Source organism: Juglans regia, chromosome 11 (assembly GCF_001411555.2).
Source record: "Juglans regia cultivar Chandler chromosome 11, Walnut 2.0, whole genome shotgun sequence".
Lineage (NCBI taxonomy): Eukaryota > Viridiplantae > Streptophyta > Magnoliopsida > Fagales > Juglandaceae > Juglans > Juglans regia.
The window spans coordinates 18,779,562-18,794,892 of record NC_049911.1 but is presented as its reverse complement, the minus strand read 5'-3'; the positions used below and the strand labels follow the sequence as shown (position 1 = coordinate 18,794,892).

The window sequence follows — 15,331 nt, the reverse complement described above, 5'->3', positions numbered from 1 at the left end:
CCTTTTTAAAGCTTATATTTTCAAAGTAAATTATAGTATTAATTGATACCCTTTTAATATTCAGAGAATTCAAATACATTTCATTTACTGTGTGCCTACAAAAAATAAAATAAAAGCTTATGGCTGTGGTGTGGATCCACAACCCTATTTTAAAAGGAAAATACTTTAATTATAAAATGATTACATAAAAATAAATTTACAAGCTGATATAACTTGATATAGTATATTAAATTATAAAATTATTTTCATTATAAAATAGATCTAAAGGATTCTATGAAGTCATATCAGTTTATAAATTTATTTTATATAATTTCTTTATGTCTATAACAATTCTTATTTTAAAATTTAGATCATCAATTAATACGATAGCTGAGAAGAGGGATTTGGGCTTCCACTTGACCAATATTATATAAAATATAAATAATATTGCATGCCTGCCTCCCTCCTTCCCTCGTGCTTGTGTGTTTGTCCCATACAATCCTCTCATAAGTTAAACAAGCCCCCTAGGAATGCTCATGATTCTCGTCTTTCTTTTCTTCTTGGGGTTTTCATTCATCTTTATTTTATATAATCCAAAGATCCTATCCTCGTAGGGTTTCAAACTCTGTTTGGGATTCAAACTTTTTTGACTTTGACTGCTTTACCTTTGAACAAGAAAAATACTAAAATAAATAATAATAATAATAATAAATAAATCGGCTGGAAAAGAGAAAGCTCGTGCTATTTCTCGAACTTGCCAATTAATTAGATCTTATTATTGCTCCTCCATGGCCAAAGTTGATCTTCTCCAGTCTTGAAATGTGTATATATATACATATATATATATATAGCCAAATTATCTCTATAATTGTGGCAACTAGCTAGCAATGTGCATGAACTTGTCGTACGTGCAATTAATATTGTACGATGTTGCTCACGTGCAAGAAGACCACCTTAATTATTTCACAAGCAATATTATTATTATTATTATTTATTAATTAATCAGAATGGTCCTTTCTGGGATACTTAAGAAATTGTTTGTCTGTCTGGCTATTTGCATGTGTGTAGGGAACGAAACGAACGTAATTAACCATGCATGCATCCCATTGTTTTCCTGTACGATTGTAATATGTGCTAGACTTGAAAATTAAATGGTTAAACATGATCAGTTGTTGTATGTCCATAGGTTTAGGAAAGGGAAAATTCACTAGTTTTGATATTTGTAAAATCTCTCACAAATTAATTTACTGAGAACTTATAGATCAAGTTAAAATGGAGGGAAGAGAGGTTGAAAATGAATTGTAGTGCAGAAATAAAGAAGTCTCGACTCTCGAGTAATGATATTTATACAATATATTTTATACTACATATTATAAAAAATAAAGATATTTTATTAAAATGATGTTATTTTTATAAGGTAATTTATAAACATATTGTGAAAAATGACGCATAGTTATCATTTTTCTTTAATTAATACTTGAGTCTTATGTGTGTCAGTCTACAGTTTTATTTTAGAGTAATACTACATATAGTCGTGAAATGCGCAAACGTCGTGCAGTCGCTTTAAAAAGAAGTAGAGTCTACTATTAAAAAATTAATTTTTTTTTATGTGGATCTCATATTTATTTACTTTTTTTAAATCGACTACACGATACTTACATACTCGCGACTACAAATATTAACATGTCGAGTCACTTATCCTTTGTCTCTTCTTTTCGTTATTAAGCTGGGTTTCTAATGTGCCTGGGCCCTTGACTGGGCCGAAGAACATACAATATAGCGGAAAGCGAGCTGATTTAATGTATATTTTGAGATGTGTTAGTGGACTTTATTATCATTAATTATAATCAAGAAACTATTTATTATTTTTATTCTCGATTAATTATTTGATACCAAATTAATTAATTAAACATGAAATGATGAAATTAAATGATTTACAAATAACATTAATTTTATGAACCAGGCATATGTTGTGAGTCCAAACTTTCTATTCCAACAACAATATCTATGACTATTGATTTGAATATTAGATGGCAATAAAAAGAGAAGATAAAAAGTATATTATTTAGCTTAGCTAGTACAATAATAAAAGAAGAGAAATTTTATTTACAGTTCTGAGTGGAAGACTGCGTATGTAGTTCTATTGATGAATAAGGTAAAAGGAGAAAAAGCAGGATATTATTGTAATTTTAAAATTTTTTTAAATATAACTGTATGAGCTTACATGAACAGTCTTTATTTAAGGACAGTATATAGACTAACTCTTAAACAATCTTTCAAATAGAATTTTTTTGAGAAGGCATTAAATCTGCCATGAGAAATTGAGATCTGTCCGAACCAAGGGCTTTTGGAAGATCATCTTGCATTGGGTTGATTTCTTCCTTTGGAAACTTGAACTTGCTCTGGAAATAAATAAGCTTCTGCTTACTAAAAGAGAGGGCCACTTCCCCCCTGAAGAGAGATCATTATTCCCTGAAGATTTATCCCCAGATGTCATGCCAAAGATTGCAAAACGGGAAAAAAGAGTTTTCCAAAAAAATATATTCCATGAGGCTAACAAAGCCTTTGGGAACAATAAGATGATTCAGATAACATTTAAACTAATTCAGATTCACTTAGCTAGAAAAAGGACAACTTGTGTACATGGGATGTATACAGAAGGTTCCAAATTCACAAAGTTCTGATGCTATTATTACTAAATGTACAATAATAATTACTTACAAATCGTGACTATGTGAAACATATCCCCTTTCTGCATAAAAGAATTGCAAGTCCATGAGCTAAGTTGAAGCATCTACTACTCTGGAAGACTTTGAATGCTTCCGGACCTTTTGATCAACCCCCAACCACTTTTGGATGTATTTAAAAACTGTTTCGTCGTGTAATACTCCACGATGACTAGCAGCAACTCCTACTCTTTCAACTGCATCAAATCCATCAGCCTGTGCAATCCAAAGAAAGATTGCTCAACAGAGATTAGATATTATGCAATAGAAGTTGGTTCTCACAAAGAAAGATCAAACGATCCTACACTGCGGATAACAGAAGCACATTAACTAATCGGAGCAAGAAAGTGATAAGAAATTATGTTCTCGGAACCATGTACCCTGATAATTTCAAGGTTTCAATGTATTCAAGATGCGTATCCAAAGATGAACTTAATTACAAAGTAAGCTCATAGCATATCAAGAACGAATATCACAACAAAATAAATCTAAAATACTCACTAAGCCAAACCTAACTTAATCAAATAAACTCCATATTCAGACTACCGTCTTAGTTTGTCTTGTTTAGCTATCTAAAACCTGATCAATATGCCCATCATCCCTGTTTTTGCATCTCTCTTGCATGTTGATGTTAACCAGCTAATAGATTCATTCACATGTGCACTGAAGCATGGACTAAAATATTTTAGTAGATATCATAGATCACATTTTAGATGACCAAACCATGGCCTCTGGATACTATCAAATGTCTTCACCAAGTTCTGCTTTTTTCTTAATGGATAGGGAAGAAAATGACACCGATTGCATGCACGTCTATATCGCTGATCACAGAAGTTTTAATTATTGGTTGCAACTTATATGTTTATGTATGACATCAGTTATAATTGGGTAAGCTGGACGGTTTACATAGTTATCTTTCAGTTATAATTAGGTACTGCTACTCTGCTTCATCCTCTATTCGTGTAATTTTTTCTTTTGTTTTTGTTTGTAGAACCTTCTAATTGTAACAAACGAACTTGTCATTTACAAGATACAAACAAAATTGAAATGCTCACATTATTTGTGCATGTAAAAATTGACTGGAAGAGTGGTGCTCGCATAACATGTCAAAATTCTCCACCATGTTCACTTGTCCATTTGTTTAAATTTTCCATGTTCGTGGGTACATAAAGTTCAAAGTTTCTAGCCTCTAGGGTGAAAAGAGCCAAAGCCTATCTGAGCTTTGGTCTGCTTGAGCTTTGTCCAGCAGGCCTTTTAGAGAGCTCAAATTGTTAATTGGGCCAATCCGAGTTCAAGCTTGGTATTGGTTTTTTTATGACTCAAGTTCTATTTACCAAGCAAGAATTTGGATTTTCATTTCAACATTCTGACACTGGACAACATCATAGAGCTTTCCTTAAATAACATTAGCTGAAATAATGCGTCAAATGAAAAATTAGATAGAGCACCTTTGCTGACTCAGCAGGAACTGTTCCATCTCCATCAACATAAGAATACTGGGGCTGGAATAAAAAATGATACAAGGTGTAAACATACAAAATAACCAGAATGTGTCAGTAGATAAGGCACAAATTTAAGGGAATGTGCATATGAGCATATTCATCAGTTTATGTGCACATTAAAATTTGAAAATTGCTGTTTGATAAATCACCTGTGAAAAAGGGCTTCTACCTAAGCAGAGTAGTTTCAAGAGGTGAGGGGTTGTTGTATCAATTTAACTTCAAGTTTAACTTCTAGCAGCAGGTTAGTGATTTCACAAACAAATCAAATCACTCACCATTGAGTGGCAAATTTCAGACAAGTCGTCAATTGGAGATGTTTCCGAGCCATAGCTGCATTGAACACACATATGTCAGATACACTTCTACCATTAACAGTTTTCATAATTGTGATCAAAAGATTCTAAATCTCAGTTCCAGTGAATTTTTAACTTGCTTTTGGATTCAAAGAAAGGCACGCCATTTAGCAAATCATTAGTTTTGATCGTAGAAACCAATGGATTAAATTTCAATCCCTTTTTGACCTGAGCAATACATTAAGAATAAACATCATTTAACATGCATGACAAGAATTCTTTAAAATGATCTTATTTGTAAAAAAAAAAAAAGAATTAATTAAAATGATCTGGTGTTGGTGAAGAGAGCTCCTTACGTTTGACAGACTACATCACACTTTCCAAACCCCTTTTTAGATTTCATATTTTCGAACAAATGAGGACTGTTAAGATATAAAATAATAAAATCTACCTCTTTCCATCAGCTTAAGCTTTTGGGATAAGTGGTGATTTCACATGGTATCAGAGCAGAGGTCCTGAGTTCGAACCCTGACTCTACACTCTATCCCATTTAATTAAATATTCCACTTGTTGGGCCTACTCATTGAGGAAAAGTCTGGCCCACAAGTGAGGGGGAGTGTTAAGATATAAAATAATAAAATCTACCTCTTTCCATCAGCTTAAGCTTTTGGGATAAGTGGTGATTTCACAAGGACAACTTACTTTAAAAGTTCCCATCCCTTGACCCCTACAAAGCATTTTTAATGCCTAAATTAATTCACTCACATACCAAACGTCAAAAGGTGTGTCAAATGATGTTCCATAAATGTTATAGAAGCAGACCCCATCCGGTAATTTAGCATCATATATAACTTGGCGAGTCCCAGCAGCCCATTTGAGAATCTCGGAGTTAAAAGGCAGAGCTACCATTTTTCCATCATAATTAAGCTGCAACAAATACACATGATATGAGCTTTAGATACTCATTAAAGAATGTATGATGGAAGTGAAAATTATAGGGGAAAGGAGAAAAATGCTCCAATCATCATGAAATGTAAGCAACAGTGTGTGTGTGTGGGTGCTTCTGTTAGAAAAAAATATAGGGGTAGATGCTGTCAGGTCTAGGAATAGAGTTTTGACAGTGGTCGAAAAAAGAAGTCCATCAAAGCATAAATTCAAGTAAAAAGGAAGTAGATAACATATTCTTCAAGGATCTCGCAAACATAAGAAATCAGAATAGATATACTGCCCTTGAAATTGGAGATAAAAATTTTCTTTTTTAATAAGTAAAGTTGAAGTAGAAGTTCACAAACAGTCTTGTCTATAATAAAAACCTTCATCATTTATCAAATATATATTTATATATTTATAAAGTTGAAATGCAGAATTTGAAGACAAATATTAATACGTTTTCACGTCCATTAATTATGAGCGCAGTACCTCATTATCCCTCAATGCTTCTTCAAACAGTGTGATACTTTCAATTGGACCGTAAGATTCCAAATCGACAGAAGTTTCCTCATCTGTGGAGTGCTTTCGCCAAACTTGAATTTCTGGCTGTTTTTTCCAATTAAATTCTGGGTTTGCCAACATCTCATAGATTGATGGGCACTCAACCAACTATACACAAAAATATATAGATGTCATCTCATAGGACTTTGTATATTAACCAAATACATTAAAGAATTAATATGAGTGTAGTCTTGAATAGGGTAAGACAGAATCATTATGGGAAACACAGAGAATGAACTCTCTAATTTGAACAAGATAGCAGCTACACCTAACCAGAGTTTTCTTGTCACGTGGATCTAGAAGCACAAATCTCACTTCCTTAGACCTGACGGTTGCAAGCTGAATACATAGTAAATTGGACATGCAACTTATGAGAATAACCTATACTAATCTTCGATGGGGTTACATGCACCTGAATGGTTGACCTAAGTCAAACTAAATCCAACACCCTAAAAAATGTTATAGATATAACCCAGAAAGGGCACATTACTGTCCAAACACAACTCTCAGTATTCAACAATTATGCCAATATTTCTTTAACTACATATGCAAACAAGTCATGCTTCAATTGGAACTATAGCTTCACCAAGAAAAGGTTCGGCACAACATAGAAGTTCAAAGTTTTAGATTTAATTCCATCACCTGGGGAAAATAGTCAAGTTGAGGAATTACCAGCTGGTGCATTGTCCACCTTGACACAAAAAAGTAGCTTTCAAATCCTTCAACAAACTGCAATCCAGTTAAGAGTGAATCATTAATGCATCCCGGTGCACCTGTCAATTATATTTCAGAATTAATTGGAGCACAGTTTTTGCTACTCGTATTATTTTGGAGCACAATTTGAAAAGACACAAGAAAAATAATGGAGAAAGAACAAAACAGAAAATTTCAGAACTGCTATCTGAGCTAAAACTCGTCAGGTGCTTTAGGGGTATTCTTGGACTCCTTGCTGCTCATGGCTCATCATAAGGATAAAAGTAAACTTTGGCACCACTTTGTGTACCTTTTTTCACATTTTTATCCTAAAAATATGTACTTTACAATCTGTAGCCAATAAAAGCTTTCTACAAGGATAGAGTACAGAAGTATTTGCTTATTAACTTCCACCAAGAAAAAGAACTTGAAATCCCAATACCCATAAGATCAAACAAAAAATAGTCAGAGAGATGCAAATAAGAAGTCCAGAAACATGTCTGAGGATTCATGCAGCTGAATCCAAGTTGGGGGAGAAGTCCAAGCTTAGCAAAACAGGGCATGGAAAGAAAATAAAGGTAAATGAGGATGCAAGGACACATTATTGACAATAGAAGAAACGAATAATAGGAAACAAGAGCATTCATGAGGAGGAAGAGGTATCCCCAATCGATAACCAGATCAATGAAAACATCTAAGATAATTCAGTGCATCAGCCACTAATAAGCAGCCATCAATTGAAGCTAAAAGTGCCTCCAGAACCTGAAGCACTACATCTCTTGAAGTGAAGAATGGAGCTTCTGACACCAGAGACAAGCAGGGCAAGTGGCCTCCTCAAGTCTTTGTTGCAAGGGCTCTAACCAAATTGTGGTCTAGATACAGATTAGGAGTTTAAGAAAATTGCATAGTACATCTTAAGTGGTTTGGATTATGTTTCCATTAAATTGGATATTTTATGTCTCACATGCAAATGATAGGAACGATGTTGGGGCCACCCCTTTTCATTCTTACACAGCCTTAACATGTCTGCCAGGTAGACAGACCTTACTGCTTAAAGGAGTGGCTATTTGTAGATTGAACCTGTTAATTACTATAGAGAAGTTAGACAACACATTTTACAGCCATGTGGCATCACTGAGGCAGTATAAAGTTTTCTACTAAATCAAGTAGCTTCACAAGTCCCAAAAACATTTTGTGCTTATGTTGTTTATGAGCAGAAGACTTTTTCATCACCTTTCATTTTCTTTGCATTCTTCTTTTTCTGGCTTCAGCAAAGCCAAACTACCATTACTTTAAACAATGGAGAAAAATTGTTCTTGAGAATAACTCTTTGAACTATTAAGTCAAATTTCTGAGGATAGTTAATTATATAAATTAAAGATCCCTAAGTTTCAAATGTAGTTTACTGAAAAGGAAATGAAATCATTCCACTCTCTCTCAAAGAATTCAAATCCATTGTTAATAATGAGTAAAATAGACTTACCTTGAAAGGGGCATGCAATGCATATCCACTTATTCACATACTTGGAAAATACCTGCCAACAAATAGTAGAATCACCAGTCATGCCTCTTACGACAAAAGAAGACAATTATTTTTTGCATGTCACAGGGAAAAAAAAAACTGGTCACCACGAGAAAATTTGCACACCTCATTATGGAGTGACATGAAACACAACACTAGCAGCCCGCCCATTGAATGCGAGATTATATTGACTTTTCTACCACCAGAAGCTTGGTGAGCTGCTTTCAACTTCATTTTAAGACCTTCCATTAACTTGTCAATTCTGCCAATGATACATTTGCAGATAACTATGAGCAACATTAAGGAGCTTTTAATATCTATAAGACACCGTTTTACATTTAAAACCTTAGCTAGAGATTGACACACTTGAGAATCACATCACCAATAATCAACTTTAACAACCAGAAAAGCAACCAATACAAAATGAATTACCTATTGCTTTGCCGGAAATCATAACCATATCCAAATAACGTGGTTCCCTTCTTATAGCCACATTTAACAAGCATATCAATCAAAGCATGAAAATGATATACCTCTGTGAAATGTAAAAGTTTTATCACCTGAAACATCAAATGATATCATATCAGAAGCAACTAAGAGGGAAAGATACTAACATGATGGTAATGTGATGATGAAAGAAAGATTAAGAAATACAAACTTTGAAAGTATTGAAATGGATGCTTCTAAGACTTTTAAACCAACTAACATGTTTCAATGATGACATAAACTAAGTGTATACTAGTGCATGTGCAATCCCATGATCCTAGCACAGACCCAAATGTGGTACTCATGGAACATAGAACAAGAGACAAAAACTCACACACTTCACATGCCACATTTGCTGCAATTACTAGTCATTCTAAAAGAGTATATACAGGCTGATGGGGGAAAATCATAAATTGATTATCTCTGGAAGAATGTCAACATGTGGTTTGAAGGCAAGAAGGAATGAAGTAGTTGGTCAGGATAAACTATGATGCCCCAAATTGTGAGAGTTTTAAAGTCTCATATTGGATGGATGGATGGATTGAAAAGGTGTTGCATAGGTGTTAAATCCCACCACACTACATGTTTACTTGGTGGGATTTGATCAAATGATTATGTTATCACCACTTGTCTCAAAAGTCTAGTAGGAGAATTCAGAATTTGGTTTATATTTTACCACTCATGTGTAGGTCGACTTCTCCTTAATAAGGGTAAAATATTTTTATTTGAAATGGGGGCAAAATATTTCTCCTGTGGATTTAATCCAACATGTGAAATATTTTTAATTGAAATGGGGGAAATAAAGTGTAGAGTTAAGGCTCGAATTCAAAACTTTGGCTCTAATATCATGTTAAATCACTACTTGTCCCAAAAATTAAAACTAATAGGAATAAGTAAATTTAATGATTTAGTATTAGATTCAATGTAGTAAACATAATATAGAGTTGAAATACTGAAACGCAATGCAGACTCTAGTAACGTTAGAGGTTTGAGTGAGAGATTGTAATCACTAAATTGTGAACATATTGTATTAGGAGAAATGTTGTTCTTCATCATAGATTATGTCATCCCCAATCACACCTGCTATGTGACAATTTAAATAGCTGCTCTTTAAGCGATTGACAAACTACTTAAAATTTGCTAGAGATGACAAGAAAAATCCCCATTGCGTCAGTAGATTATAAATCCCACCTGAATACTTTTTTTTTTTTACAGAGAAAAATCCCCCTGCAGGAGAAAATATATTTCAAGCACAGAGCTCTGCATGGGTACTAAAGTCCACATTTGATGTTTAATGTAAATGAGCTTTCTAAGTGATTTCAAGGACTTTGAATAGAACTAGAACTGATCTTTTTGGAATATCACGTAGATATGGCTATTTCTTCTGTACGTTGTGACATAAATAGCAAATGAGTGACTTTGAATACCATAATATTTGTTTCAATATCTCACTGTGAAATGATTGCTAGTTCACATATCAAAAGAACATAGGAATTGAATAGCTCAAAAGCAAAAGCCAAACCCAGGAGAACAATAGAAAGAGATAAGCCAAGGGAGTCAAGGGGGGGGAGCCTTCCCAAGCATTGGCAGGCAGAAAGAGGAAAATAGTTCCTTATTCATTAATTTATGGTGACCACAAGTGAAAAAAAAAATCTCTCCTTGTTCACAAAAGGGATACATCTGTTGGCAAGGTTTTTTAAGGATTTTTTTAGGGTTTTTTTTTTTTATCACAGCTAGGTCTATTCTGAATCATGTTTGTTATTGGTGACCACTCAATTCGAGAACAACTACATGTTCTATATACTTAGAAGCAATCAACTGGAAAGAATTAGAAAAGTTCCACAGTCATATAATTTCTAAAAAACGACCGTTTAATCCAAATTCTAGTACAGCTTGCATGGCAAGATACTACATGCTACATCATTTCAGGATTGTGAAAAACCATGGAGAGGATTGTTGATCATACCAATGATGGATCTAAAATATCAATTGCATACAGCCCGTAATCATCATCGGGGACCAAAATTTCAGTGTCATCATCCAATGTTTCTGTATAACCTAAAATCACACTTACGCAAAGTTAAGGCAGAGTAATTTGAGGAAACCAAGTAACTATGCCATTCTGAAAATAAAAACTCAGATACTGAAAAGAAGGCTAAATTGAAGATGATGCTGCTTCCATCTTCCAAACAGTCTAAATGAAACTATTTTATTATCGAACAACATAGATATGGAGAGAGAGAGAGAGAGATGCAGTCAGGCATTTTGAATATAATTTAGGAATTGGCAGTATAACTAACTCACACTAATTCAAAATTCTGGGAATAATTCATATTTTTTGAATTTCCGGAATTACAACTAACATCTGGAAACGTTAGAAAGTTCAGGAATAATTTCCAATTATTTGGCTGTTGACAAAAACACTGTATTTGAGTTTTCTTACATCTCTGGTTTCTTTCATTTTCTTACATCTCACAGCAACCAAACACTGTATTTGAGATTTTATAATCACAATCAATTATATTATATTTTCCTTTTTTGGATGCTTTGGAATAACCAGTATCAGCCATAACTCATAACTCAATTCAAATGAGATTTTATTAGCTTTGACAGATTTTGCAATGAGTTTTCCGTTTTCTCTCACTTAAGAGATGTTTGGAAAAAGTTTTCATCTCATCCTATCTTATTTCCTTTTCAAATATTATTCAAACACAAATACTTTCAAACTATTCATTATAACATTTTCAAACTAATCATTACAACTTTTTCAAACTTTCAAATAAAAAATAAAAAATAATTCAATTTTTTCAAATCTCAAAACAAAAATAATATTAAAAAACTATATTCTAGTAATATTTTAACTTTATAATATTTTTTATTCAATTTTTTATCTCTCATTTTTCAAAACCCAATAAATACTTTATTCAAACTATTTCATTACTATTCACATATTATTTTATTACTGTTAACAAAATTCTCATATATCTCATTCCCCAAGCATCCCTTCCTTTTTTTTCTTTGCAACCCAGTTACGAGTCCTCATACTTAGTCCTTAATTAACTTCCTCATCAACCAAAAACATAAACGATGTTTCTCTGTTTTTCTCTTTTCCCTTCAAAGAAAAACCAATTTCCACAAAAAAATCAACACATATTCAAACTCCAATGCAAAAACACAGACACAAACAAACGTAAACACGTGCATATATAGACAAACAAACATACATAAACTAACAAGAGAGAGAGAGAGAGATGACCTGTGGTAGGATTATAGACAGACCAGAGCTTCTTCTTGAACTCGAGGTCCGCCAGAAGGATCCGGACCCAGACCCGTGTCTCGAACCCGAACTTTTTATTCTTGGAGTGGAGAATGGAGCCTCCCATGCCGGAGACGAGCAGAACCGGATCGACTTCAGACCCATCCGCGTCAGAGCTCCGGTCTCCAAAGCACGGGCAGGAACACAAACCTCCGAACATTGTTCGACCTGGAATGGGATATTCGGGTTCGGGTTTTTTTTTATAATGGGTTCGGGTTTTTAAACGGCCGAGGTGGTGGTTGTATTTTGCCGTTGCTCTTTGCGACCATTGACAGAGAGATAGAGCGAGATTTTAAAAGAGTCGAGACTCGAGGGAGAGAGAAAGCGACTGAAAATAGTTTATTTACATTTGAGTACTTTTACTTGCTTTTTAGTCCTTCCGTATACCGTTTCCAAGTTTTAAGTTTTAACCTCATTTTCTTTAAATTAAAGGGATTATTTTTAATTTTTTTTATTGTCAATAGCTGTAAAATGTGCCTAATAATATGTAAGCTAGCTGTATTAATTATTATTTTCTATATTGATTTTAGGACTCAACATAATATATTTTATACATTAAAAATTCATTTTTTATTCAAATTAGATATTATATATATATACTAATAACACTAAACTAAGGCATTATTTGTGTAATAAGATATTATATGATATTCTCAAATATTTTTAAATATTTTATTTCTAAAAGTCATTCAAATACAAAATATTTTTCAATTTTAAATTTTTAACTTTTTCATATAATCATTATCTAATCATTACAATTGTTATAAACTTTAAAATAAAATACAACAAATAATACAACTTTTTCAAATTTTATAATAAAATTAAAATTAAAAAATTATATTCAAATAATTTTTTAACTTTATAATATTTTTATTTAAATTTTTATTTTTTCTTTTCAAAAATTCAATAAAAAATTTTAACTCAAATCATTTCATTATATAATTTACAAATCATTTTACTATTATTTACAAATATTTTGAGAGATGTCACTCCCAAGACTTATATTTTTTGTTATCAAATATCATAAAAAATCTTCCTTCTTTTTATTTTTATTTTAAAACTTGGTGATACTTTGAAAATATTTTTTAAGTAAATTTTGTTTAAGATTATATAATTTCTTATAAGCTTTTAAATAACTTTTATCCAAACTTTAGAGTACAGAGTAATAGAAGAAATAAACATCTAAGTATAGATTCCATGGTATTTATGATTATCTGAGTAAATATTTTGGACAACTTTATACTTAACAAATATTGTAGACTTTATTTTATGTATTTATTCCTCTTTTATATTCTAAATTTTAAAATCCAAACAAAAACTTTAAAAATATAAGAATGGAAGGATAATAGCGTAAATACAAAACTAAGAAAGTGAAAGGTTTGGGGAAGAAACAGAAATAATAAGAAATAGAGGAACCAATGAATAAAAAAGTGCAGGCTTTAACAACTACGTGTTTTGCTAGGCATTAATGCATGGAGGGCTTGTGTTTTTCCTATTTTAACCCTCAATTTTGGATGCGGATGGATTTAGTTACTGTTTAGATTGATTGTAGATAAAAATTAAAAATAAAATAAAATATTATTATAATATTCTTTTTAATATTATTATTATTATTATTAAATTTAAAAATATTGAATTATTTATTATATTTTATATAAAAATTTAAAAAAAAATTATAATAATTAAATAAAATAAAATATTTTACTATCAAACAGAATATTAAGTGAAACGTGGCAAAATAAGATGGGCGGGAGGTGGAATGTTGATGGTAGAGAGGGGAAGTACCTACCAAAGAGTAGTCGAGAATGGTAGGTACCGAAACACAAGTCAAGTTAGCTGGGGGAAGATGAAGTGCGACTACGGAGAATGTATGGGAATCTCAGACCGGATATTCCCTTTGAACTTCCGCTTGCTAACTCCACTATCCATCGTTATCGAAGGATAAAAATAATAAATTATATGCTGGTTAGAATTTTTTTATTATTATATAAAAAAAATAATATATGTATAATTATTTTTATAATTTTTTATATAAGCTTATTTTAAATAATTGGTATTTATATAAAATATTTTATAAAATTAATATCGTTTTATAAAAATATCATCAATTTAAAACTTGGTTTAATGAAAAAAATTATATATTTGTCATTACTCAAATATTTATATTACAAAATAAATCTTAATCTTAATTTAATATCGAAGTTCCTCTTATTTGCAAAGGTAGACCACCAAGAAAATAATATTTTGTAGCTTTCATAGTTTCATTACCACATACCACATATTTTATGTTAAAATATAATTAAAATGAGTAATTTATATTTCTGAATTTAGTTTGATCTGTTTAGACAATTGGGAATAGTCTAGCGTCTCAAACATCCACGATTGAATAAAGTAAGATATTTTACAATTTTTTTATTAGTGAATTCTTCACACTTACATGCAAGATGAATTAAATGGATAACTGGAGGAGTTAATATTAGTTTGACCCAAATTAGGGGCCCAAGGCCCATCATCCATAAAGGATAACTACTCAAATGATAGGATTATCACTTTCCTACTACTCATTTGTTATTTTTTTTATATTTATTTTTTTTTTAATTTTTAATTTTATTTAATGGTTAAGAAAATGATTATTAGTAAAATTATATATTTTTTCTTAATGATTAAGGATGTTAAAAAATATATAAAATAAAATAAAAATAAAAAATTTCAAATAAACTAGGAGCAGTAAATGGATAGTGATAGGGTTATCACTACCCTTCTTTTTATTACTACACATGACATAATTATCGATTATAGAAAATCTCAAAGCAGATAGAAGACTTAAAATTAAAAAAATAATAATAAAGTGAAATTATCGCATTATCGATTGCAAAATTGGGTTATTAAAATAGTTGTATTAAACTTACTCTTATAAAATATTTTGTGGAGAGATTGTAAATAACACATGGTGTCATGTGATACTTTAAAAAGCCAGTATACTGATAAAATAGGTGAAGCAGCTTTCAATTATCCGCAACCAGAGAAATGTAAATACTAAACAATGACTAAGTTTTAGGTATTCCAAAGTAGAGGCACGTAATATCCACATTTAATCATAGAATGATAGGCTCGTACACATAATGTTAATGATATGTCATGACCTCCTATTTAGAATTAGAATTGGAGCAACACATCACTCATCCTCTAACCTACCTAATTGGTTTTTTCAGACAAAAGGACAAGCACCGGAAAGTGCATGGGAATCCATAGATGGGATATGCATATCCTTTGCAACTATGCTTATTTATTACTAATTAATAGTTGGAGTTAGAGGTGTAACA

The 15,331-nt window shown here is 31.8% G+C and overlaps 1 protein-coding gene across 2 annotated transcripts; it reads right to left on the bottom strand.

The window, feature by feature from the left end:
- Nucleotides 1–2,176: 2,176 nt before the first annotated feature.
- Nucleotides 2,177–12,298, bottom strand: LOC108997236 (phospholipase A(1) LCAT3). Of its 2 annotated transcripts, XR_001997137.2 has the most exons (12): nt 11,949–12,298; nt 10,659–10,750; nt 8,639–8,766; nt 8,333–8,468; nt 8,168–8,219; nt 6,664–6,764; nt 5,920–6,099; nt 5,270–5,427; nt 4,483–4,537; nt 4,154–4,207; nt 2,701–2,921; nt 2,177–2,451 (listed from the first exon to the last, which is right to left on the bottom strand). XR_001997137.2 is itself a non-coding variant. In XM_018973419.2 (11 exons), the coding sequence occupies exons 1-11, from the start codon at nt 12,166–12,168 to the stop codon at nt 2,760–2,762; spliced, it is 1,338 nt and encodes a 445-aa protein (XP_018828964.1). In that variant the 5' UTR covers nt 12,169–12,298; the 3' UTR covers nt 2,463–2,759. The 2 variants fall into 2 exon arrangements, 1 of the variants encoding a protein (XP_018828964.1); XM_018973419.2 differs by lacking the exon at nt 2,177–2,451 and having other exon boundaries at nt 2,463–2,921.
- Nucleotides 12,299–15,331: the final 3,033 nt, after the last annotated feature.